We start from the raw sequence: 27,003 nt of genomic DNA, 5'->3' as shown, positions 1-27,003 counted from the left end.
CTGAATAATATTTTATAAATTGCATGTAATATGGAATGGAATGTGAAGGGCTGATGGAGGATCGATGAGGGCGCGAGAGAGCATACGAGGAAAATGCACACGGCGGAACGAAGTGGAGGCGCGTACATAAGGTAAGGTAAGAAGGGACGTCTATTTCCGGATGCGCGGCTTACCAAATATACGCGACGCCACTCGCCTTTACGACGTATATAGTTTCCCTCCGCATTCGTCCCTCTTCCTGCCACCCCCACGTCAGCGCGCCATTTTGGCGGACCTGGTCGGTCTCTCACGTTCATTAAGCGACCGCGCCCGCTGCGGACGCATTTAAACAACCGTAATTGCGCGTTCAACTCTTGCGGTTCTCCCCTTGCGGTAAAAGCACGCCAACGTACGGTTCTACTCGCACTCGGTCACTGTCCTTTGGTGAATTATTTTCACTTAATGGAGATTTTATGTGTTTCATACTTATCTCATAATATACGAGCATTTAAATTTTTTAATTTAAATTCTAATAATCTTAATACTTAAATTTGAATTCTTTGAAATGTTCAGAAATATTATTAGAAGTGCATTTAAAATAATAAAATTGCTTGATAATATAATCTCTGATATTACTCGAATAATTATAATGTTTAGAATTATTAGAGACGTATATATGTATTAAATATTTGCGCATTTTATTAAAGTCCAATCAAACTTTAAGTAGAAGATTATTTTCTTTTATCATATATAAATATTATATCATCAAATTTATTTTCCATTTTATTAAAATGTAGTTTCTCGTGATAAATCATATTACGAGATATAACATTGTTGATCGTATCTATTTTTAAATTATCACGAATAATCAATTGAGAATTGAATTCCGATAATAAGTCGGAACAATATTCTCCTAAGAATATTAGTTTTATTAAAGAGAAATATCAATCGGTAATTTCTTCAAAACTACGACGCAAATAAAGAATAGATTGTAGATAAAGTAATGGAATCATCGTCGAGTTTTAGCAACATTGTTGCTTCATATTGCATTATACGAACTTCACGTTCTTCCATTACCCATATCACTTTTTCATATTGAATGTATTGAATGAGAAATGGAAATACATATTATGACTTGTAATGGTGTTAGAATTTTTTGAGATCTTCCTTTTTTTTGCCGTTACTTATTAAATTTGTTAAAAAAAATAATTTATCTACGATCCACGATCTTAACATTTTGAAAAATTTTACAACTTCAGAATTAATATAATTATGTAAAGGTATTGTTAGAGATATACCATAGTAATAGTTTCAAATTTAACGTTTGAATTTTGACATCGTGCAACTTGGACACAAAATATTTCTATTATCTCCTTCGATATGGTATATATAAATAAGAATAAATATAATTAGAAAAGTATTTATTTGTTATAATTAATTAATAACATACGATGAAATATATAGTTTCGCATTGACAGCTACAACTTAAGATCAAGTTTAACATGAAATACATACGTGAGCTTAGAGTTTCAATTTGTTTATCTGTTACTTTATATGTCCGTTTACTGCAATCTTTTAAGCACTAAAAATTAATAATAAAGACAAAAGAAATATAATAAATATAATGACGGCATATATTAACGTTTATATGCTTTAAGTTTTAATTATACGAGCGGATTTGGGGGAGCGGGTATATTTACGAAATAAACGCTGCGCATAAATGCGTCTGCTTTTTCATTCTTTTCTTTTCTTTTTTTTTTTGTCAAAACCGTTTTCTTTATTTTGTAGAAAACTGCGTGATAAGTACACCAATAATCTTGCAATGTCGAAGTGTTGCCGATTTATATTGGAGGCAAGGCGGGGAGGATTGTTCGGGAGTGACGGTTTTTCGATCTTCATCAAACTCCTCGTCAAGAATCGAACATCCTTCCCGTCGATCCCGTCGTGTGTTACATCGTTCGCTTTTCTTTTCTTTTTTTTTTTTTTTCCTAGCAAGCCAGAGCAATGAACAACGAATATGTCTTTTTTTTCCTTTTTTTTTTCCCCTATGTGATAGTGTGGTACGACTCTCTATAGTGTATAAAAAGAATTCCCTTTCATGTCTCTCTCTCTCTCTCTCTCTCTCTCTCTCTCTCTCTCTCTCTCTCTCTCTCTCTCTCTCTCTCTCTCTCCATCCGTATCTCTTCTTCTTTCTTTCTCCCCTTGCTTCTCACGACGAATCGCGCAAACTTTTTTTTATTAGAGATGAGATTTTTTTTTTCTTTTTTCTTTTTAACTTTGTATCTTGATTTTCTTTCGTGTTACTCTCGGTAGAAGCGATCTACTACTTTAAACGACACTGTTCCTACGACATCGATCGATTTACTTTGAAAGAAAAGGAGTTCTGATTTCCGCTATCTCTTTCTCTCTAAATTTCTCTCGCTGTCTCTCACTCTCGCCCGCACTCGGCCGCATTGCTACAGTTTGTTGTTTGAACTTGCCGAAATTGGCGACAAGTTCTGTCTTTTATTTCTGCCTTCGTCCACATTTCTCCGCAACGCGATCTTTCTCTCTCGCATAACGCTTTTTTTGCGCTGATAAGGGGAGCTCGCGACGTGCGATTCATCGATTCCTTACATTTTTTTTTTTTTTTTTTTTTTGTTGCGAGTATAGAACAATTGAATTTTATATATATATATATATATATATATATATATATATATATATAAAAAAAGGTTCGCGCGTTACGGGCTCCCTTTATCAGTACGCGACTGGAGGAGGGTTGATTGCAGGACGCAACGCACCTACGAACAATGACGAGACATCGTCCCTGATGTTGTTTTCGTTTATTCGATACGATTCCAAATTTTGCATCCGTCAATCGAATCATTCCAGAGACATGTTATACTTCGCAAAAACGCGAGGTGTTTCTTCGGTGTTATTAAAATATCAAAAAACGTCGAGATGGGATAACGATTGAGCACGCCTTTCGCGTAGATTCGCAGATCGATTGATGGACGCAAAATCGCGAATCGAATCGATCAAACGGATTCGACGCCACGGATGATTTTTAAGGGGAGGAAGAGGTAAGGGAAAAAAATTAGGATCAATTGGTCGAAAGACTTGGGGGGGGGGGGGGGAGATGGATTTCGCGAGAGGGACAATGACGAAGCTCTCGACCTCCCTTCCACCGCGAGGGACTAGACATACCGATCTTATCAACAGTACAATTATAATTATACAGCTTAGAAACGAAAGCTTTTTAAAAGAGGGAGGGGGGGCCTCTTTCGGCCCCCCTCCCGCTTGCAACCGCTCCGCTCCGCGTCGCAGTTTCGCCGGAGGGAGGACGCGAGTTATTTTGGAACACCTTGAGAAATCACATTACGCCTAAGAGAGAGAGGAGAGCCCTTTATCCCTTTTCCGCCGTTAAACTCGCCGATAAACGGCGTGGATCAGCGGACGACGATCGTTCCCCGACCGGACGCACGGCTCAACGTGACTAGATTAATCGGTAATTGCCGGCTTGATCACGCATCTTTCGATCTCGACCTCACAGAGAACTGTACATCGCTCGATCGATCACGGCAAATCATTTATCACTTTGATAATTTCTCGCAACGACGAGAAATCAGGATGACAACGATGCGAGGTAAAATCTCTTTCGCAATTAAAAACCGTTGACTCTCTCTTAAAATTAAGAAAAAAATAAGAGAATTATTGAACCGCAATTATATTAATCAAAACATATTTATATACATTAGTTATATATATATATATATTAGGTGTACAACTTTGCTTCCGCCGTTTTTTTTTCCGAAAGTCGAGGCTTTATTGTAAAAAACTGGTTATACATTTATGATTCAAAGTATTGTCCACTCCCAATGATCGTGCCAATTCTTTTTGACTTTGACTCGAGTCTTCATTAAGTAATGCCTCCAATTCTGCATCTTCGAAAACCTTCTCACTTCCATCGCTATGCCGGTCTTCGACGTGAAAATCACCGTTCTTGAAGCGTCGAAACCACTCACGACACGTTCTTTCACTAATAGCGGCTTCACCGTAAGTATTTGAGATCATTCGATGAGCCTCAGCCGCAGATTTCTTCATATTGAAGCAGAAAATTAAAACCTCCCGCAAATGACGAGAATTTGGCTCGTAAACTGACATTTTCAATCGAGAATAACTTTATGATGCAGACACAAATCGACTAATGTTTCTACGGGGTTATGTTGACAGATGCCCAAGTTTATTGCACGAGGTCTATGATCTATTTATTTCGACCACTACTTACCGCTAAAGCCATCTATAGGAAAACGGCGGAAGCAAAGTTGTACACCTAATATATATGTATATATTTTCTATTTTTTTTTTACATATTTAAACACAAAATAAAAATTTAATCGATTTTACGCATGTACCTTTGATTTTATTCTCATGATTGATATAAGTCTCCATTTTCATACGTTTCTGATATTTTATCACTTTCTTGTTTGTGTTTTACGATGAACTTTGAAGCGATTACAATTCGTCGTGGAGTCTGCTAACGTCGCTGACGTTACGACGACATGTCATGATCAAGCCAGCGCTTCGCGTTGCAATGAGATTGCTAAGAATGGAATTTTATTCGCGCGACGCTGAAAGTTCATGTATTCGATAAGAGTTATTTATGAAATTTCCTCGACTCGATAACGATAACAAAAATGACGTCTGATTTAAACCGTACTAATTGAAGAACTATATTTCTCTTCGTTCGAGCGTTGTAAAAGAGATTTGATCAATATTCTAGTAAACTTTAGTAACTTTAGCAACTTTGTTGAACAATTAAACTCTATGTAAAATACAATTTTTGCTTTCAAATCGTTTAATATAGCAATCTCGATGGTTGAGCTGTGGATTCGGGCAGAGACACAAAAGAATATTTCATCTCAGATCGCTTTTGTTGCTCTCTCTTTTCTCTCTCTTTCTTTGTCTTTCTTTCTCTCTCTCTCTCTCTCTCTCTCTCTCTCTCTCTCTCTCTCTCTCTTTTTCGTGTCGAAAGGCCACGATTATACTCATACGTCTCGCACCTCTCAAAATCCCAATTAACAAATTGCTAGATATATCACGATGTCACGATAGCGATAATAGTAATCGATAATAGCTCGCTAAAAATTTCATTTCGCCTAGAACTTATCGTCTAAAATATCTCGCGCTCGAATCGTCGTTTTTTAAATTCAATCTATAATCGACGACATCGCAAATTTAACCAAAACTTGCACAGGACCCATCGAATTATACAACATTTTTATTGAATTCCGCTCCCATTATGTCCTCTCCTTCCGTTTCGTCTCTCGCGCTCGTCTGTAATTTCTCTATTCCTCAAACACACGTACACAAATACAATACATTCATCATTCCTATTACGTATTGAAGAGACGAATGCGGGGGTGTGCGAGAGAACGAGATTGTAGTGAACGGGAGGAGGAAGCGAAAAGAGAGAGAGGGCGATATGGAGGTGAATTCGGAAAAAAAAAAAAAAAAAAGATATATCAGACATTTTTTTCCGAGCTTCGCTCCGCACGCGCTCTAATTTCTTTACGAATAAAATACGATTAAATCTCGTCGTCTAATATTGCATGCGCGTGTGAACACATTTTAAAGGTGAAACAGAAAGACGATATATTTCCTCCCTCGACTCGCGACACAGCGACCAATGAACATGAAACGAAACAACGTCGCCGTGCGCGCACATTTGCCCGGACATTCTCTCGAAGATTACAATTTACAATTTCGATTTTTCTTCTCGCTTAGGAAGAGAATTTATATAACGATAATTAGAGGACCTCGCCGTCTCGACGACGTTACACGCATCGGGGTTTGGGCGCCGAACAGTGTGTGTCGAGCGATTTGATGAAGTCACGTGGTGAACACTCATCAATATTCACGGGCGATGAGAATTTTGTGCGCTTAACTATAGAATCCGATAATCCCGAGATCTAAGGGCGCCAACCGAGTTCGGCATTCCCTCGGAAACGAAGCGGAAGCTCGCGAAATTATTCACGCCAACGAAGTGCACACGAGAGTTGATATCCGGCTCTGCGCGCGTGGCATTTTTTACTTCTGTCTCGCGCATTCCTCGTACGACACGCACGATCCGTAATCACAAAGGGAAATGTATAATTTCATTGCAATTTCTCCCTGCGTCGTGGACTCTTAAGAAATATAATAATAATTGATGACTTCTCATGTGAAATAATCGAATGATTCGCTCTGTCACGAAACTGAGATTTCGAAATTAACGAGGCGTTTTCGCTTTTTCGTCTTTTCCGCATGAATGTATTGTCGATGTGTATTTCGACCTCGAAAATTGAATACATTTCTAGACAATATGAGATATCGATGATGCCTTAAAGATAATCCTGAATCAGATTGTATTATAATTTGCGATAGTTCATTATAGATATAAGCCATTGATAAATCTATAAATCTATAAAAATGGAAATCTATCATATTGACTTTTGCTAGAGTAAATTATACTGAAATCTAAGTGCGGTTTTATTTGTTAGACTGCAAAGCGAGATATAAAACGCATCATCGAGCCCGAATCCTCATCCGAACAGAACTCGTCCTATTTTGTCAAAACTGAGGCCTTATCTATTTGAATAATAATAAAGATAGTGTTATGTCGGACACAGTCCAAGCCGTTCGGAACGCAAAGAGGACGCACATTCTGATCGATTTATTATTATCTATTTTTACACACGCTATACGCGTTGAATGTAATTTGTCTATCTGCAAAATAATGTTTATCAAACAAAAAACGATTGTTTAATTCTTCCTCGATACTCGAATATACTATGATTGATTATTCATTTATTATTCTCTCTCTTTCTCTCTTACATTTATCGATTATCTTATATCAATAACCTAGAAAGAGATAGAAAAAAATGCTACTATATATAAAAGTATAAATTAATTAACTAGATAATATCTGCCATGGAATCGTTTATGCTTCATCTCCTCATATTACAACTATGATTTTAAACTAGAACGAAAGAAAAAGAATGATTTAATTCAACATTAATGTCGGAAAAATCAATTTTTAATCCTTTCCTACATTGCAGTTGTGACGAATTTTGTAAATCTTGTTTCATGATAAAAACTAGCGCGTTTATTTTGTTGCATTCGCGTCAAATAGATATACGATAACAAATTACAAGTTTTCTTATTTATTTTTCTCTAAACTACACATAGATATATCGATATAACGCGGATACAACAATATAAACGGACCATCATCGAAATCAAAAATAAATAAATAAATTCCTTTATTAACGTCAACCGGAATCTCAATATTGTCGATTGTAAAATATATAGTATTGGAGGTAGAATATATTCAACGACTTAAAGAATATATTATGCCAGAAAAATATATAGTCTAAGACATGTGCGCGTCCCGTTACGGTTTCGTACGGCCGGCCATCTCGTGTTTTTAATGGTATGCGTGTTGTAACGTATGTTTGATGTTTTACTTTTAAATCGGTATGTAGCATATCATTTTTTTTTTTTTTTAGTCGTAATAAGTATATTGATATTGAACTACCTAGCCTAATATGTACAGAGTTTCCGTTTTCACTCTTGGCACTACATTATCCCCCTATAGCTCCCTTACACGCATACACAAATACGCGCGCGCACGAGTTCGCTCTTTCTCCTTCTTTCTCTCTTTTTTTTTTTTCCTCGACCCTGCAATCAGCCGCGCCTCTTGCGCGTTTTTCGTTCTACTCGTTCCGCACACACGCGCTTGCATTTACTCGTACGCACGCCCGGTCTCGCACTCACGCAACAAACGATCATACAATAACTCGTGTCCCGTCCATCCGTTTCTTTTCCTCTTCTTTTCTTCTCCACAACCGCCATCGCGTGAAACCGCACTCGTCCCGTCCGGCCGTCGCGCAGCAGCCGCCCGTCACGAATAAAATGTTATATATCGGCAATAAATAATTTACTAAGTCTTTGTCGCGCGCGATGAACAAACTTCCGCGATGTCGAGCCTCCGTCGAGAGCTGGAAGAGGGTAATCCGGCGGATCCGCTTCGTCGCCGAGTCCATATGGATACGAGTCGCTAAACTCGTGTCCCCTCGAAGCGAAGCTTCTCGCCATGTAATTCCTGAACAGGAGAGCTTCTTGTTCCAGGGTAGGCCATCGCTTTGCGTCGCGCCTTGATGACGCCCCGTTTTCCACGCTGGCTTTCGACCGTCTCCCCTCATTCGTCTTGCGTTTCTACTTTCGCTCCTCCTCTGATGCCGACGCTCGAAGCAACATCGTAATCTTCGTGCCACCGCTTTGGAATAATCTGAGATCTAGGCTAGACACTGGCCGCATGTGGAATTGCACAATGAGACGCGTCGGCGACGATGACGGTGGCGGCGCATCGACTCTCACAATGGAAAAGACAAAGAGAACAGAGGCGCGAATCAATGCACGGCGATTGAGCGCAGTCTTGATATGACTGATTTGACTCTTCAGTCGCTATATCAGGAGCCGGCTATTCTATACCTCCGCCGGCCCTCCTTTAGGCCACGAACGGACGACCCTTTCTCTCTCTCTCTCTCTCTCTCTCTTTCTCTCTCTCTCTCTCTCTCTCTATTTCTCTCTCTATTTCTTTATAGAAGAACGCCGGAAAAACGATTCAACGTGGATACCACCGGCCGGGACGATATCTTCTTTCACGTATATGCGATATTCGTTGCTGAATTTGATGGAACGACCGATGGGATCTATTCTTTGTTGACGTTTCTTCCGATAATCAGTCTTGAAGGGCATCGTCGTTGTCGTTGCAGTCGCACAAAACGATATTGAAAACTGTTTCTCGTTCTCGGAATCGGACGATGCGACTGCGACAATGACGACAATGGCATCGAAGAAGGAGGACACCGCGGATCAAACCTTCTGATGGACTTGCTGCTGCTGATGTTGTTGCTGCTGCTGTTCTTGCCGGCTCTCATCGGTCTCGCAGGGCACCACGGTGATGTTGGACAGATTGCTACTGCTCAGATTACTGCTCACGTTACTATTGGACTCGGAATAACTGGAAAAGGGCGGTTTGCTGATCAGCACCGACGTCGATGACGGCGTCGTATGGCTCGGGAACATCTTGAACATTGAGCGAGCAGTATTCAGCAATAAATTGCTGCTGCTGGGGCTCTGACTTCGCGATATCCGATCGCCGGGCAGATCGAGCAGCCCCGTATGGATGTGCTGGCTGCTACTAAGCGGTGGGGTCCGATAAGGCGGCGGACTCTCGCTATCAAACACTGTGCGATTTGGAGGTGCTCGCACGCACTTTTGGTAGATCTCGCTCTCCTGAAAACGAGAAAGTTCATTAGTACAAGGAACAGAGAATGTCAAACTTTTTGCGTAGTCCTTTGTCTTACTAAAGCTTCGCACGACGTAAACTGTCCTCTTCGCTCTTACCTGTTCCGGGTTACGGAGATGAAGATCCGAGTGCGCCCCGTATGGGTGTTCCTCGCCATCCGGGAGCTCGAGTCGCGGCGGTAGATTGAGAGCGAGATCCTGCCGAACGCTATCCGCGCGGATCGCGCGATCTCTCGCCGCGGCGATCATCACCTCCTGTATGTCACGACGTCTCCTGACATCGCCGCCGCCCCCGCCACCGCCTCTACCACTCGCCGCACCAGCGGTTGGGTCATCTCCCGCCGATGCGCCGCGTCCGCTGCTACCGACCCCCATTCCTTGGCTCACCGACAGCATCTGTAAAGTTAACGATCGATTGCTTGCTATTCCGTGAAATATTAATCAAAACATATTGTTTCAAATAGACCATCTAAATTATATTACTTGATTTTTTTTATTCTTTACATTTTATCCAACGACAATATCGTCCTTGATGGATAGCGTCTTATATTCGTGATTATTTGGTCGCTGAAGTTTAGGAATTAAAAATAAAAGAAGAGGATAATTGTTCTCTTCTTCAAAAATTTTATTTGATTTCGGTTTGGCATGGATAATATTTGCGTTTAAAAATACGATAAATTTATTCGTTTTATCCTAATAAAGTATATATATATATGGAGCGGTTGCTATTATTATTCGGCGCACTGCGATTGTGTATATCTTGGACGATGTACAACGGTGAATAAATTAGTGCAGAAAATGATATCGTTCAACCATTCGATCAGAAAAGCGCCCATTACACGTGGATATAGAGATTAGTGTCGTGTCGTTGCACTCGGTTCACATAAACTTGCATATAAATCATACCATTATATCCGCCGGATTAATTTCTCTGTGACATCGACTATTCATACAATCCAATACTCGAATTTGAATCGTGATCGTTTCCATTGTATGAAACGCACGTTGCTTTAAACAAAAGCTATATGTGTGTGTATATCTATGATAAATCTGGATGCGCTTTTAGATATGCGTTTAGAAGTATTTTAGAAACAAAAATATATGTAAATTATTTGTTGAAATAATATTTACATATAATTGATGGTATGAGAAAAATTTAATCACCGAACGCTATATGCTTGTAACGCAAATTGTTCGATTTCTCGAATGCAACCGAGATTAATAGAAGAAAGAGAGAGAGAGAGAGAGAGAAAAAGAGGGAGTTTTTGCCTCCATAAATATTATTTAAAATTAATAAAAGTTTGACCGATTATTTCTATATCTCCTCTTTGAGATTCTGTGTATAATTCTAGATATTTCGCGACGTACAATTCCAAGTTCTGTATAATTGTTCAAACCGCATCCGGTTCTCAGGTAAACTTCGATTAATCGAATCCATTCGGATCGTTTCTCTTCGCTTCTAGAGAAAATTTCTTCGTTCGTTCCTTCAAACGCCGAAACGGATCCGGTTTGAAACATCTGCTCACGCACGCACGCGTACGACACGCTCTTAAGAGGCGGATCGAGAAACGTCACGTCGTGACAGCTGGAATGGCGAGGTTCGCGTCACGCATCTCGAGACGTGGTAAAGACGAAGGGAGGATCGTACGAGTTTCAAGTGCCGACGAAAGAACGGGGTCGCAAACGTATCGTATACTCGCGATCCACGCGCTTTCGTCTTCGGTGATTTCGCGCGTTTTTGTCCAATCGATCGTAGATCAATCATGCTTGAAAAAGAATCGCAATCTCAAATTTGTATTTCATATTTTTTATATATTTGATAAATTTCTCTACTTTTTGGAGAAATACAAACGTATTTTTAAACATGCGACGTTATATGTCGATTAAAAAAAATTCTTTTTTTTTTTTCAAATTTTTGATATAACTCTCATCAATTGTCAATACAACAAATATTGGTATTTATATTTGTTGTATTGACGATTGATAAGGATTATATGAAAAATTTGAAAAAAAAAAAAAATTCTTTTAATCAAACATATAACGTCGCATATTTAAAAATACGTTCGCATTTCCAAAAAGTAAAGAAATTGATTAAAAATAATTATTGCATCAAATATATAAAATGAGGACGCAAAATATTAATAAAAAGAATAACATGTCCAAGTATCTTAGTTTTATTGACGTTGGAATAAAATATCCTCACGATTATGTAAAAGTATGCATTCTATAATATATATATATATAATATATTTTATTATTATGTTGTATAAATATTTATAATAATAAGATAATTTTCTAAAGACAATTTTGTTCTATTAACTTTGCATACAAGATGTCGGCTATATCTCTGGACCGAAGTACAATATGTACTTTCCACTTGTATAATTTAATTTTATGACGATTTGATCGCGATTTAACGAGCGAGAGCGACAGGGCGAGTAGAATCGTTCTCTCTCTTTCTCTCGCGACGATTCGCCGACACGCGCGCGCGTTAACGACCGACGCGACGGTTCGGTCGGTCGCGTTAAAGCTTTAAAGGGGTTTTCAGCGCCCCTCCGCTCGCTTCCTCGCGCTTGTCCGAGGCCATCGAAAGGGAAAGCGGAAGAGGGACGACGCGGCGCGGCTGCGACGACCAACAGAGCGAGGGGGTGTGCAGACGCAGGGCGGAGACCGGAGACGGCAACGACAAGAGCGACTGACACACAGAGGGATGAATGTCCCATCCGTGCACCACTCGTATCGATCGATTCGCGATGCAACATTACTGCTCGCTTGTTACCGCGCTCGTTGTAACGCAGACGACGTGCGTCGCGAGAAAATCCTTTGACCAGATGCCTCCGATATTTGCTGAGATTCAAGCGCGTTAAGCGCACTCTTATATCCCGGTAACTAGTTTAATATTATTCGTTTCGATTTCTTTCTTCTCGAAAAGAAAAATTAAATCCTGTTGAGATTCTTGATGTAAGAATGGAATGTAGAAGAAAATGATAAGATGCACTTTTACCTTTAGTGCGTATAGTTATTGATGAAAATATTGGGTTGAGTAAAAAGTCGTTGCGTATTTTTGCAACAGATGGCATTAGTTCAGTTTTGGCAGTACTAGAGTCATTCACACATATGTTTGTCATATATAGTTTAACAGCTGACGGTTTAAGCTTCATTCTAAAAAAAAAATTGAGCGATTTGCTTGAGTTTTGGAGATTTTACAACAAGTTGAAGATGGAAGACGAAATTGTGCATTTTTGCTATATTTTACTGTTTTACTTCCGTAAAGGGAAGAACGCGCGTCAAGCTTGTGAAAAATTGCGTAAAGTTTACGGTGACGATGCTCTACATGAACGTCAGTGCCAAAACTGGTTCAAGAAATTCCGCGCTGGTGATTTTGATCTCAAAGATGCTCCTCGGTCAGGAAGGCCCACCGAGGTTGATGACGACAAAATAAAGGCATTGATCAAGTCAAACCCACGTTACACGACACGAGAGATTGCAGAAACATTGAAGATCAGTCAAAAAAGTGTTCACGTCCACCTAAAGAAGCTGGGATACGTAAGCAAGTTCGATATTTGGATTCCTCGTGAACTCAAAGAAGTTCATTTGACGGCGCGTATAAACATCTGCGATATGCTCATGAAACGTGAAGAAAATGATCCTTTTTTGAAACGAATGATAACTGGTGATGAGAAGTGGATTGTTTACAACAATGTGGAACGCAAACGGTCTTGGTCCCGACGTGATGATTCGCCTCAAACGACTTCAAAAGCAGAACTTCATCAGAGGAAGGTTATGCTCTCAGTGTGGTGGGATTGGAAGGGTGTGATGTTTTTTGAGCTCCTACCAAGGAACCGAACAATCAATTCGGATGTGTATTGTCGGCAATTGGACAGTTTGAACGAATCTGTCATCCAGAAACGTCCGGAGCTCGTCAATCGTAAAGGAGTTGTGTTCCATCACGACAACGCGAGACCAAACACATCTTTGGCGACCCGTCAAAAATTATTGGAGCTTGGATGGGATGTGTTGTCCCACCCAGCATACTCGCCTGACCTTGCGCCGTCGGACTTCCACTTGTTTCGCTCTCTTCAAAATTCCTTGCGTGGAATAACGTTAAATTCAGATGAGGCGGTAAATCAGCACCTTGTTAGTTTTTCGCCAATAAAGACAGGTCCTTCTACGAACGGGGAATTATGAAGCTCACCGAAAGATGGCAAAAAGTCATCGAACAAAACGGAAAATATATCATTGATTGATCTTTGTTCTTTATATAAATAACTGACTTTGAGAAACATACAAAAAATACGCAATGACTTTTTACTCAACCCAATATATAGATTCTTGATAATTCTCTTATGGTAAAAGCGCGGATGCGACCCAAGGAGAAAATTGTCCAAGCATACGTCGAGACAATGTCATTCTTGGAGGTAAAGGAATTTATAATATATGCACCGGATATAGAAATGGGTTATATTTGGTGTGTTTGTACAAGGGATGAAAATAGTTTAAAAGCGGATTATTTAATTAGAATTATATCGCAGTCGTTGTGGCATAATACGTCATCCGAATCCCAATCGAAAATAATTCATTAACGCTCAAAATTATCGATTCTCTCTGTTTGCATCTACATTCAAATCTATAGTGGATATACTCGCAAAAGTGAAGAATTTCTCTTGTCATTCTTCTGTTTAGCGGAAATGAGAAGCGGAAATATCTCTGATAAAGTTTAAAAATATTCCAAAAAAAATGTATCTACATTTTTTTCGTTTGAAAAGATCGAACGCAAAAATTTATTTTTTTCACTCAACCTTTTACCTTTTCCTTTATCCTTGACTCACTTTTACATTTTATGTTTCTACATTTACATATACAACTACAATTAAATAACTCGTATATATATATATACATTGTAATTAATTTAAGAGAAAAAAATATGAAAAAAAAAAATTAGATACTCTTTGGAAAATGTTTCGGAAAACAATCCGGACAATGCGAGAATCAACGAGAGGAAATAAAAGAAATGAGAAAAGGAGAGGTATAAGAGGACGAGGTCGTTCGGTCGAACGATAGGAGATAGAGTTTTAGCCGGTGCTCGAGAAACATAGCGTGTTATACAATCGACTTTATGGCCTTTCGAAAACCGCGCTGGCACCCTGGTGGACCGTAAAATCGTACGTATCTCGCGCGGGTCGCGGTTGCAGCTCGCGATTGAAATTGCAGTTTCAGAAAAGGGTAAACTTCGTCGGATCGATCGTTCTCGCTCGTGAGTATCGTACGGTCTGAGGAACTCGCTTCCCTGCTACCACCCTCTCACGCCTCACCCCCCTCGTCGAGTCGCTGCTTCCCTAGGGGAGGAGTACGAACGTCAAAGTCGTCGGCGACAATGAAGCGATACTTACAGGAGCTTCGTCGACGTATGTAACTTTGGAAGACGAAGTTCTTCAATTCTCGACACTGCGGTTACGCGAATCTCTGTATCGTCGATTTATTTTCGTCGCTCGTACGAAAACATTGCAAAATCGCGGATATCGAAAGCGAAGACATATTTGGAAAATAATTGATTGACACCGATTGACTGATAATGATAAATAATTGATCTTTATTTACCGACTAATAAATTATATATATATATGTACTAGGATTAGTTTAAGGGAATAAAAAAAAAATTCATCTTCGCAAAAGATCTCGTGTGTGATATACAGGGTGTCCCATTTTAAAGGACCCACTCAAATATCTCAGAAACACTGCGTTAAATCGAAAAATGTTTCAAACAAAAGTTGTGTGGCTTCAAGGGGGCCATAAGATGGTGACAATGATTTGACCTTGGAAAATCATTTGAAGGTCATGCGAAGGTCAACTTAAAAATCTTAAATAGAAACCCCCATTTTTTATTTAGTATTCTTGTAGCTGACAGCGAGAGCTTTCCAAAACACTATAATAAAGTACTTTTTCATTAAGTACTTTTTGAATTATTTTATATTTTAATCTGACATCTTTTGATATAAAAAATTAAATATCTCGTAAAATATTTAGTTTTTGATAATCTTACCGTAATACTTCTATGTACAGAATAATGAGACAAATCAATTAGTATAAAAAAAAAATTGTTTTTAAGAAAATTATTTACAATGTATTTTTTAAAACAATTATTTGTTTTTTTTTTGCACTAATTAATTTGTCTTATTATTCTGTACATAGAAGTATTACGGTAAAATTATCGAAAACTGAATATTTTACGAGATATTTTATTTTTTATATCAAAGTATGTCAGATTATAAAATATAAAATAACTCAAAAAGAGTACTTAACGAGAAAAAATACTTTATTATAGTGTTTTGGAAAGCTCTCGATGTCAGCTACAAGAATACTGAATAAAAAATGGGGGTTTCCATTTAAGATTTTAAAGTTGACCTTCACATGACCTTCAAATGATTTTCCAAGGTCAAATTATTGTCACCATCCTATGGCCCCCTTGAAGCCACACAACTTTTGTTTGAAACATTTTTCGATTTAACGCAGTGTTTCTGAGATATTTGAGTGGGTCCTTTAAAATGGGACATCCTCTATAACGGTAGTAATAATAATAGTGATAATAGATACGAAGCTTCTTTTATTCTTCATTTCTTCACGTGAGCTTAATATTTTTTAGCTATTTCTTTTATTTATTTCACAAAGAGAATCTACGAAAAATATTTTCTTCCGGTAGATATTTACGAAGAAAAAAATAATATTTCTGCGACGCTATACGCATCGTTCGATCCAATGTCTCGCCTCGATGCTTGTGCCGACAAACAACGATTAAAATATACATCAACCAATCGCGTGTCGTCGATAAAGCGTGTATAATTTTTGACATTACTGCGCGTATATCTTTTAGATTAAACAATCTCTGTGTCTTGCCGTCCCTAATCTCTCTATTGAAAATATCGTTTAATACAGTGCAACTGCACTTGCACTATCCTCAGAGATAGCTCGATACATAAAATATATAGTAAGAAATTTATAATGTTGCATCAAATTATATTGCAATAAAATAATATTGCATAAAATTTATTAATACAGTATTTATAATCGAATATAAATAAAAATTAACAGAAACACAATTGCACGTATATACTATATGCAAACAATTGATAATATGAAATGTATCAAAAGAGAGAGAGAGAGAGAGAGAGAGAGAGAGAGAGAGAGAGAGAAATTTTTCGCGAATGTCGAGAGTTAAAATTGAAGTCGTTTTCCTATCGAAAGAACTTACGCTGATGTTATATCGTGATCGATTCGCAGACATCTCTTTTACGATTCTGGCGGGCGATAGCGATCCGACGATAACAGGCTGCAACGCTCGTAAGTCTTCCTACTAACGTGCTCGTGACGATCGGATATAAATCGGATTCAGCGTGATTACATTTGCTCTTGTTTACATAGTTCGCGAATACTCACACACCCGAATGTACGATATACAGTCTCTTTTCTATCCTTATATTATTTATTTACATTAAAAAATTTGATTGTAAAAAATACAATATTTCACGCAATCAATGCAAAATCAGCTGCGCGTACAAAATGAAAAAAAAAAATATATATATATATATATATATATATATATATATATATATATACTGGGTGGCCCATTTTAATCCATCCAGTCGAATATCTCAAAAACCAAGCCCGGAAGAGAAAAATGTTTCAAACAAAAGTTGTGTGGCTTCAAGGGGGCCATAAGATGGTGACAATGATTTGACCTTGGAAACTCATTTGAAGGTCATGTAAAGGTCAACTTTAAAATGTTAAATAGAAACCCCCATTTTTTATTTACTATTCTTGTAGCTGACATCGAGAGCTTTCCAAAACACTATAATAAAGTATTTTTTTATTCAGTACTTTTTGAGTTATTTTATATTTTAATCTGACATCTTTTGGTATAAAAAATTAAATATCTCATAAAATATTCAGTTTTCGATAATCTTACCGTAATACTTTTATGTAAAGAATAATGAGACAAATCAATTAGTGCAAAAAAAACAAATAATTGTTTAAAAAAATACATCGTAAATAATTTTTTTAAAAACTATTATTTTTTTATACTAATTGATTTGTATCATTATTCTGTACATAAAAGTATTACGGTAAGATTATCAAAAACTAACTATTTTATGAGATATTAAATTTTTTACATCAAAATATGTCAGATTAAAATATAAAATAACTCAAAAAGTACTTAATAAAAAAATAGTTTATTATAGTGTTTTGGAAAGCTCTCGAGGCAAGCTACAAGAATACTAAATAAAAAATTAGGGTTTCCATTTAAGATTTTAAAATTGACCTTCAAATGACTCTTCAAGGTCAAACCAATGGTACCATCTCATGGCCCCCTCGAAACCAAACAACTTTTGTCTGAAACATTTTTCTCTTCCGGGCTTGGTTTTTGAGATATTCGATTGGATGGATTAAAATAGGCCACCCAGTATATATATATATAATTATTTTCTTTCCTCAAAATATCTAATTCCTCTCTTTTCGTAGACGAGTATTTTTTATCCCCTTAAATTAATTCTCAGGACATATATAATTTATTTTTTTAATAATTATTTATTTATTCTAATATCATTAATAATTTTGCCGCGCGTGTTTCAAGAATGCGATGAATAATAATTTTGATTGTCGAATGGTAGAGTATCGATGCGTTTGAAAGAGCGTAAAGGAAAATTTTAAGAAACGTTTATTCTTCGTCGGTCTTCGTCGTCATCGTTGTCGTCGTCGTTTGGTAAAACGTATCGATCGAAGGGAACGTACCACCCTGCATGAGGGCAATGCACCGGGGATATATCATGCACTCGCTGTAAAGCGTTGCGACTATACTTTCGCAGCACCTGCTACACGTTCGCGCGCACAAAGATCGGTCTAAAAAAAATCCCTCCGAAGCGCGAAACATCGATTTCCGAACATCGCGATGAGAAGTTTCATTCCGCGCGGAGCTTTGAAATATTTAACGAATTCATGTTTAAAATGTGCGATCGCGTACTCTCTTACAATAGCTCTGAATATACCCTGAAAAAAATATTTACTCGCGCGCGCGCGCGCGATAAGAATTTCTACGTCACGCATTAAAGATTATTGACATTTGATGTAGAAATATTATTTATCTTTCATATCATATTTTAATTTTATAAGCTTCCTCCGAGATACGCGACGATTCCTATATCTCGATAATATCCTATAGAGAATTAAAATATTTTGTCATCTAAATATTAGCGCCTTTATCGCAAATAGTATCATCGTGATCGCGTATTAATCCTTTATCCACGACACGTTAAATTGTCTCTGTGAAATTTTATTGATACATAAAAAGAAATCGTTGAGTTAGAATTAAGATAGTAAGTCTTCGTACACTCTATATATTAAATGGTATTTGTAGCCGAAAGAATTTGATTAGATTTTAGATATCTATCGACTAGTGGTATTAGAGGCGCGGCTCTAATTTGTCGCGCAACGATATTTTGCCCCCAATGCACGCATAATCACGCTTATTATTAATTATCGCCCAAGACCGGTAGACAAATCGATCCCGTGGCATCGTTACAACAATCTCACTTCACAATCGTGTATGCGCAAATTCTTGCAAATCGTTTCTTACACGGTACATTCTTACATCAACTTGCTTCATCTTAAAAAAAAAAAAAAAAAAAAAAAAAAAAAAAAAAAAAAAATAATAAATAATAAATATTAAAAAAGATATGCGAATGTAATAAGTGTGGGCGTATAATTATTCAGTTTAGAAAAAATATGTATATAATATGTATATAAAAAAATCTTTCGTTTGGAGAATAATCAACGGGTACATGCGTAGTTGAGAAGAATTGTCCGTAAATTTTATAATCTTAAATATTTAACTTTTAATCTTTTTATAAGTAATAATCACAAGATGTATTTATTTTCAATATAAATTTTCACAATCTATCCAGTACCCGTATATAACAATTAAAAGGCGAAATTAGTAGAGCAATAAAAATATATAATGTATAAAGTTGAGCTATGACAATTAATAGAGTAATTGATAGGCCATAAATTAAGTAATGCTCTATCGCTTTTAATTCTTAGATTATTGTAAATTTTCAGAGATTATTGTATTATTTTCAATTCTAATTTAATCACACAATTAAAATAATTTGGTCTAATAGTACAATTATATACATAAAAAAAAAAATATATATATATATATATTGTACACATTATTCCATTAAATTTCATAAATATCTGAAAATTTAAAACTCTGAAAATATACAAGGTGTCCCATTTTAAAAGTTCCACCCTCATAACTTTTCAGGATCAACGTTTGAAGGAAAACGACTCGGATAAAAGTTGTAGGGAATAAAGGGGGCTATCTAATAGTGACCTTGGATTTGACATTAAAGGTCATTTTCAAGGTCATTTGAAGGTCAACTTCCGTTTTTTAAATGGAATTCCCTATTTTTCATTATATATTCTTATAGCTTATCTCAAGAGCTTTCCAAAACACTATAATAAAGTATTTTTTTATTAAGTACTTTTTGAGTTATTTTATATTTTAATCTGACATATTTTGATGTAAAAAATTTAATATCTCGTAAAATATTTAGTTTTCGATAATCTTACCGTAATACTTCTATGTACAGAATAATGAGACAAATCAATTAGTATAAAAAAATTAAAAAAAAAATTGTTTTTAAGAAAATTATTTACAATGTATTTTTTTAACCTTTTTTTTGGCACTAATTGATTTGTCTCATTATTCTGTACATAAAAATATTACGGTAATATTATCGAAAACTGAATATTTTACGAAATATTTTATTTTTTATATCAAAATATGTCAGATTAAAATATAAAATAACTCAAAAAAATACTTAATGAAAAGATACTTTATTATAGTGTTTTGGAAAGCTCTCGAGATAAGCTACAAGAATATGTAATGAAAAATAGGGGGTTCTATTGTATTTAAAAAACATAAGTTGACCTTCATAACCTAGAAAATGACCTTTAATGTCAAATCCAAGGTCATTATTAGATAACCCCTTTTGTTCCCTACAACTTTTATCCGAGTCGTTTTCCTCCAAACGTTGATCCTGAAAAGTTATGAGGGTGGAACTTTTAAAATGGGACACCCTGTATGTACTCTACTTTTCACAGAATTGAAAAATGTAGTGCGCGCGTATATTTTTAATGTATATTTTTAGCAATAATAAAATGGAGATTGGAGTTGTAGTCATTAAAAAAAAAAAAAAGGGGGGGGGGCAACTTTCCTCGACGCTCGATTAAGATACGAGCTACGATTTCCTGGTTCATAAATTACGTTATATCCGACACACGTCGCGTGATTAATTAGGGGGGGGGGGGGGCGAGGAAATATCGCGGCTTTCATTAAGAGTCGTCAGGCGTGCTGCCGTGTCGCGGGACGATGTCGTGCGACGAGTGCGTTTGCGTCTTCACGCGACTTTCACGCGACGTATTCATATTCGACGGGGTCGCAAAAAATTTTAGCGATGTGTGAGAAAATGTGCTCACATCAAACCGTACGACCGTAACCAACTTTTAATGATAATATTCATAGTCTATATATAATTCTTGAATTTTACTGCTACGAGACACACATATACACACACACACACACATATGCATATACATACATACTCTCTATTAGGAGAGAGAAATATTCTTAGAAATTATTATAAAGTCTGATCTTTTGGGGTCATCGTGTCTGAAATGTTTTTATATAGAAAGAGTTAAACGCTATTGATCTTTCGCGGTAGTCTAATTGTAAAGGACGATGGTCAATAAGTGATTTGTTAAAAGAATTAAGTATTCCTTCACTACAACATTATAATCTTGATTGATTAAATGTATATTAATTCTTTTTAGATTATTGCAGAAATAAATTATATACATATATTATTGTTGTATGCGTGAAGCTAACGTATCATTCTTTAACTTATAAATTATTAAGAGTTCCAATGACAAGAAGTAATGTAAACAATTTTTTAAACTATTTATATTGCTTGAAAAAAGAATATGAAATTTAATGGAAAATGATATGGGACAAGAGGCTCACAAAATAAAATGAGATATCGTGTAAAATTGGCGGCTCAGTTTGTCCTGAGGTAATTTCTTTGTTTTAACGATCATTTGTTTAAACTATAGAGCTATTGAAAATAAAGCTAGAACTTGTATAAATTTCCATGAAATAATGCAGCGACTTTGTACACGCACCGTTATATGAAACTTTTAATTTTCAAAGTCTAAATATAAAATAATCTTTTTAATATATTGACACAGGAAGAAGTTTATTTTCTTCTCATTGGAAATTATGTACAATGCGCTCTTTCTGTAATTCTCAATCAAAGGATAATTTCAAGGATTGAAACTGAAGGTACAGGAAAGTAAAAATTATTAAAATTTTTTTACGTATCCTCTCTCTCTCTCTCTCTGCAATTGATGACGTAAATTTTACGGTATTACACATATTTCATAGAAAGTATTTCAACAATGCATTCTTGCACATTACACGTAAGTCGGCTTTTGACACAAATCGATTTCCAGTTTGAAGCATCATCATGCGCGGACGACAAAAAAAAAAGCCCTATTAAAGAAACAACGTAAATATTCTTGACTTACGGCACTTAGCGAGCAAGAGAGAGATAGAAAGACAAGAAGAGCGATAAAGCCAGTATCGGAACACTGCCTCTTTTTCGTGATCCGCAAATAATGGTCGACTCATGGATGCGAAAGAAAAGAGGAGAAAAAGTTGGGTAACGAATATAAAGGGGACGAGCGATAAGAGACACCCAATTGTTTCGACTACAAGTGTAAACACTTTTCGGATTGAGAGAAAATCCTCCGCGACAAAAAATTTACGAGTGACGGCAAATCAATGATGGAGCAAATCTATCGAAGTAATTCTGCGTATGATAAATATATTCAAGAATCTTCCCTTAATCAAGCGCTCATTCTGAATACAAAAATTATGTTTACAAAAAAAAAATATAAAATAAAGTTATGTAAATATGTGTGAGAAAAACATATTTTCTTCTCAGCAATAAATCTACTGAAGAGAAATTGATTGTCTATTAAATTCTTAAAAAAATTCTTCGAGTTTAAAACTATAGATACCATTTTATCATAGAGAGTTGTTTGAAATTACAACCAGAGAGAGAGAGAGAGAGAGAGAGAAAGAGATATTAATAATTAATATAATTAATATTATACGTTATACATTTATTAATATATTTATTGCATCTACATATATATATACAGAGTGAGGCATTTATATTGAGACATCTAAATATGTAAAAAATAAAGCAAGAAATGTTTCAGACAAAAGCTGTTCGATTCTAAGGGGATCATGAGATGGTACTATTAGTTTGACGTTGGGTGGAGGGCGCTTCGGAAATTTCAATGTCAATCTTGTTTTATTTTCTTTACACCAATTAATGTCTCTGATTTTTTGAGCTTAAAATAACATTATTGCAAAATAAATAATTTTATGAGATATTTCATAGTTTACGTAAAATTATGTCCAAGTAAAGTAATAAAATAAAGTATAAAATATCTCGTGAACTATTATAAAATTTTGCCCATCATATCCCTATAACTTTTCATGCAGAATATTGGAAGGAATCGACTTATGTAAAAAAATTGGGGTGTTTTCATTTAAAAAAAAAAACAAGATTGACATTGAAATTTTCGAAGCGTCTCTACCCAAGATTAAACTAATGGCACCATCACACGATCCCCTTAGAACCGAACAACTTTTGTCCGAAACATTTCATTCTACCTTGCTTTATTTTTTAGATATTTAGGTGTCTCGATATAAATGCCCCACTCTGTATATACAGGGTGTCCCATTATAGGTATCCCAAGGTATCCCATAATAAGACAAATTAATTAGTGCCAAAAAAAAAAACAAATAATTGTTTAAAAAAATACATGTAAATAATTTTCTTAAAAACAATTTTTTTTTTTTATACTAATTGATTTGTCTCATTATTCTGTACATAGAAGTATTACGGTAAGATTATCGAAAACTAAATATTTTACGAGATATTTAATTTTTTATATCAAAATATGTCAGATTAAAATATAAAATAACTCAAAAAGTACTTAATGAAAAAATACTTTATTATAGTGTTTTGGAAAGCACTCGATGTCAGCTACAAGAATACTAAATAAAAATGGAGGTTTCCGTTTAATATTTTAAAGTTGACCTTCACATGACCTTCAAATAATTTTCCAAGGTCAAATCATTGTCATCATCTTATGGCCCCCTTGAAGCCACACAACTTTTGTTTGAAACATTTTTCGATTTAACGCAGTGTTTCTGAGATATTTGAGTGGGTCCTTTAAAATGGGACATCCTGTATTATAGGAATATAGTGTGCACAAGTCTTTAATCTCGGCGATTTTATTCTTACATTTTCATTCCACTGTCAGCGCAATCGTTTCGTCGTACCGCCTATCGATCTCGATGAACCGAGTCGTATTTTATACAATCTTTGCCTTCGATACGGAGTGATTGTAAATCAACGCGCGTTTGACGCTCTGCGTTGTGCGCGAGCGAGTATAATAAAATCCGGGTACGCTACGCTGTGAGCTCGCGTTGACCCCCGCAAAAAGCGTTCGATCGTGGGAAAATTATCTGCAATGACTTTCAACATTTGAACAATGTACTCTATTTAGATCTTTTATAGAGACACGTTTCTCTGTCAATTGATCCGAGCGGCAAATCGGTTCCTTTATAATATCGATGATAAATTTTCCCGATTATACGATTTAGAAATTCCTCTTGCGAAACTTGTCTAATGTAATTTCATTCGTTTAATACGATCTCGCTGAATATGCGGAAGAGTAATGACTCTTCCGCACTTCTTCATCTCGCTCTTCTCTCTTTAAGAAATTAAATTGGAAAGATAAAATGTTTATTTGATTTTGATTGACACTGGATATCGATTATTGTTACGTAATTATATATTAAAATTGGCAAACACGTCGAGTGTACCCTGAGGCATTTCACTTAAATATGAATATGCAGGGATTGCTCGTGCAAGACTTGATGATCTAACGGGTTTCGTTTGCGGTACGCGCACTCTTATTCGCCATTACGCCAAATGATACACGAGGAGACAATCCTACACACACGCCATCAGATCTTTTGCAAGTAACCCAATTTGCATGAGATGCCAGTGACTTGGACATTACCATATTTATAATGCGACTAATTCCCGTTATGTTTGCATTATGTCGCACAGTAGTTATGTCGCGTATATTCGTTATGCGATTACCCTATCAATTATCATTCAACGTGCAATTCTTGTCCTCCCGTCAATAATTTCATTAACTCGTAGCAGCGAAAAGAGAAAGTGTGAAAAAACGAAAAAACGTGAATAAAGCCCGCGTCAAAGATTTAATAAGAATTGATGTTAAACCGGAACTTTTTTTTTTTTTTTTTTTTTTTTTTTTTTTTTTTTTTTTTACAAAAACAATTCAACTATTTTGCATAGAAAATAAAATCTATAATTACGCATATTATGCATATTCTGAAAAAAAAAATTTTTTTTTGTCCACACAATTAAATTGTATATAAAAATGGATATAATTCAATTATCTTTAAAATATATATGTATATATATATATATATATATATATATATATATATAATCATTATAATTAATCTTGCATATATTTTGAATATATACAATACTATATCATTAAATATTTAATCTAATCTATATGTAAAGAATATAAAATGTTAGTTTATGCAAAGTTGGTTATGCATAAAAATAAAAATAAAAATAAAAATCTTATAATAAAAATAAGAAATAAAAATCTTATAATAAAAATAAGAAAAATATAAATAAATGTAATAAAAAAATAGAAAAAAATCCTTCGAGTTATTATTATTATTATTAAAAAATTGCAGGACGATTGTTTCAGAATTTTGAGAATTTGATGATGATTGTCGCGAGTGTAATTCGACGACGCGGATCTATAGGGGATTAATTCCGCGTGTCCGGATAGACGGAGGTCAATAGGCTGGAACGGAGAAAGAGAGAGAGAGGGGGGGGGGGGGCAGAAAAGCGTAAAACGTGACGCAATCTGCGCGCTCGATGGAAGTGCATGAGAATAGGGGAAGGGGGAGGGATATATACGCACACTTACGCAATTCGCCTGGCGTTGCGTAGACGCTTCCCGTTTGACAGAGATAAGCGTTAACGAGACCCGGATAATAGCGTCGGCGAACCGTCTAGACGCGATGATTGCGACATGTCCTTTAAAATTGTTACGGCGCCACGGGCGCTTTTTAGACCGCGATAAGCATCGACGCGTTTCAATGCGGAAGCGGCTTCTTTTTTTTTTTTTTTTTTCACGGATACCGTTAATGTATTATTCTCATAAGTTCACCTCGTATCCTGAATATACCATACGATATTGTAATAAAATACATCACTCGATAATAACAACTTTGATTGAAATTTTATACAATTAAAATGTGTTCAGAAAATGAGGAAATTAATTGCTTTATATTCATGGGAGAAGATCTTTGGATAAAGTTCCGAACCCTCCGATTTTTTTTGAAACTACACTATTTTTTGTATTTTTTAACGCTGATTACGAATATGATAATGAAAATTTGCGACAAGGTCATTTTCAAGGTCAAAACTCAAAAAAACTGAAAAAATATAACTTTTTAGATATTATTTCGATAAATATTGATGTAAGAAAAAAATGTTTCAAATAAAAGTTGTAGTTCTTGTAAAAATACATCGTTTATGTTCTATAAATTTTTTGCGTAAAACTGAAAGTTTTCGAGAAAATCGATGTTAAAGACTAAAAATGGCGGGTGAAGTTCCGAAAAGTGCTCACCTCTGATTTTTTTGTAACTCAGTATTCTTACATATTTTGATGCACTGATTACGAATATCATAGTGAAAATTGGTGCATTTCTCATTTTCATAGTGAAAATTATGAAAAACCCATAAAAATTTTAAATCTTACAGAGAAAAACATTTTGTGTCCTATTAATTTTTACCGTACGAGTGACAGTTTTCAACAAAAACGATGGAATCTAAATCTTATATCTGTTCTCCCATCTAAGCATGTACTTTGCAGTACATATACGATTCCACATGGGTTTATTACTTTCCACGCGAAGCGAGGTTCCACATGGGTTTGCAACTTTTTTGGGGTTGCGCTAATTTTTTTCGAAAACTATCAGTTTTACGCAAAAAATTTATAGAACATAAATGATGTATTTTTTTAAGAACTGCAACTTTTATTTGAAACATTTTTTTCTTACGTCAATATTTATCGAAATAATGTCTAAAAAGTTATATTTTTTCAGTTTTTTTGAGTTTTGACCTTGAAAATGACCTTGTCGCAAATTTTCATTATCATATTCGTAATCAGCGTTCAAAAATACAGAAAATAGTGTAGTTTCAAAAAAATCGGAGGGTTCACCTATTCGGAACTTTATCCCAATTCAATTACTAACTGATAAGTATTAATATAAATACATCCTTCAAATTTTATTAAACTTTATACGAGAATTTTTATAGCGCGCACACCTCTTTATAAACAAAACTTCGTGCCATCAAATATAATTAATGGATGCGTATAAAAGAATAATTATTTTTCCTCGATTCTTTTAACGAACGTTCTCCCCCCTTT

At 35.7% G+C, this 27,003-nt stretch overlaps 1 protein-coding gene across 1 annotated transcript in view; it reads right to left on the bottom strand.

Annotated features, from left to right (window-relative positions):
* Positions 1-2,086: 2,086 nt before the first annotated feature.
* LOC138938465 (uncharacterized) overlaps positions 2,087-27,003 on the bottom strand; it is a 34,952-nt gene continuing 10,035 nt past the window's right edge. The window contains exons 2-3 of the mRNA XM_070305453.1: positions 9,415-9,711; positions 2,087-9,303 (exon numbers count right to left, since the gene is read on the bottom strand). Coding sequence (XP_070161554.1) covers positions 8,881-9,303; positions 9,415-9,711 — 720 coding nt within the window. The 3' untranslated portion in view covers positions 2,087-8,880. The remainder of the gene's footprint in view (positions 9,304-9,414; positions 9,712-27,003) is intronic.

Source organism: Polyergus mexicanus, unplaced genomic scaffold (assembly GCF_030449975.1).
Source record: "Polyergus mexicanus isolate NDT 795.1 unplaced genomic scaffold, iyPolMexi1.0 SCAF_12, whole genome shotgun sequence".
Taxonomy (NCBI): Eukaryota; Metazoa; Arthropoda; class Insecta; order Hymenoptera; family Formicidae; genus Polyergus; species Polyergus mexicanus.
Note: the sequence above shows the minus strand (reverse complement) of the source record. Positions and strands in the feature narration are given on the sequence as shown.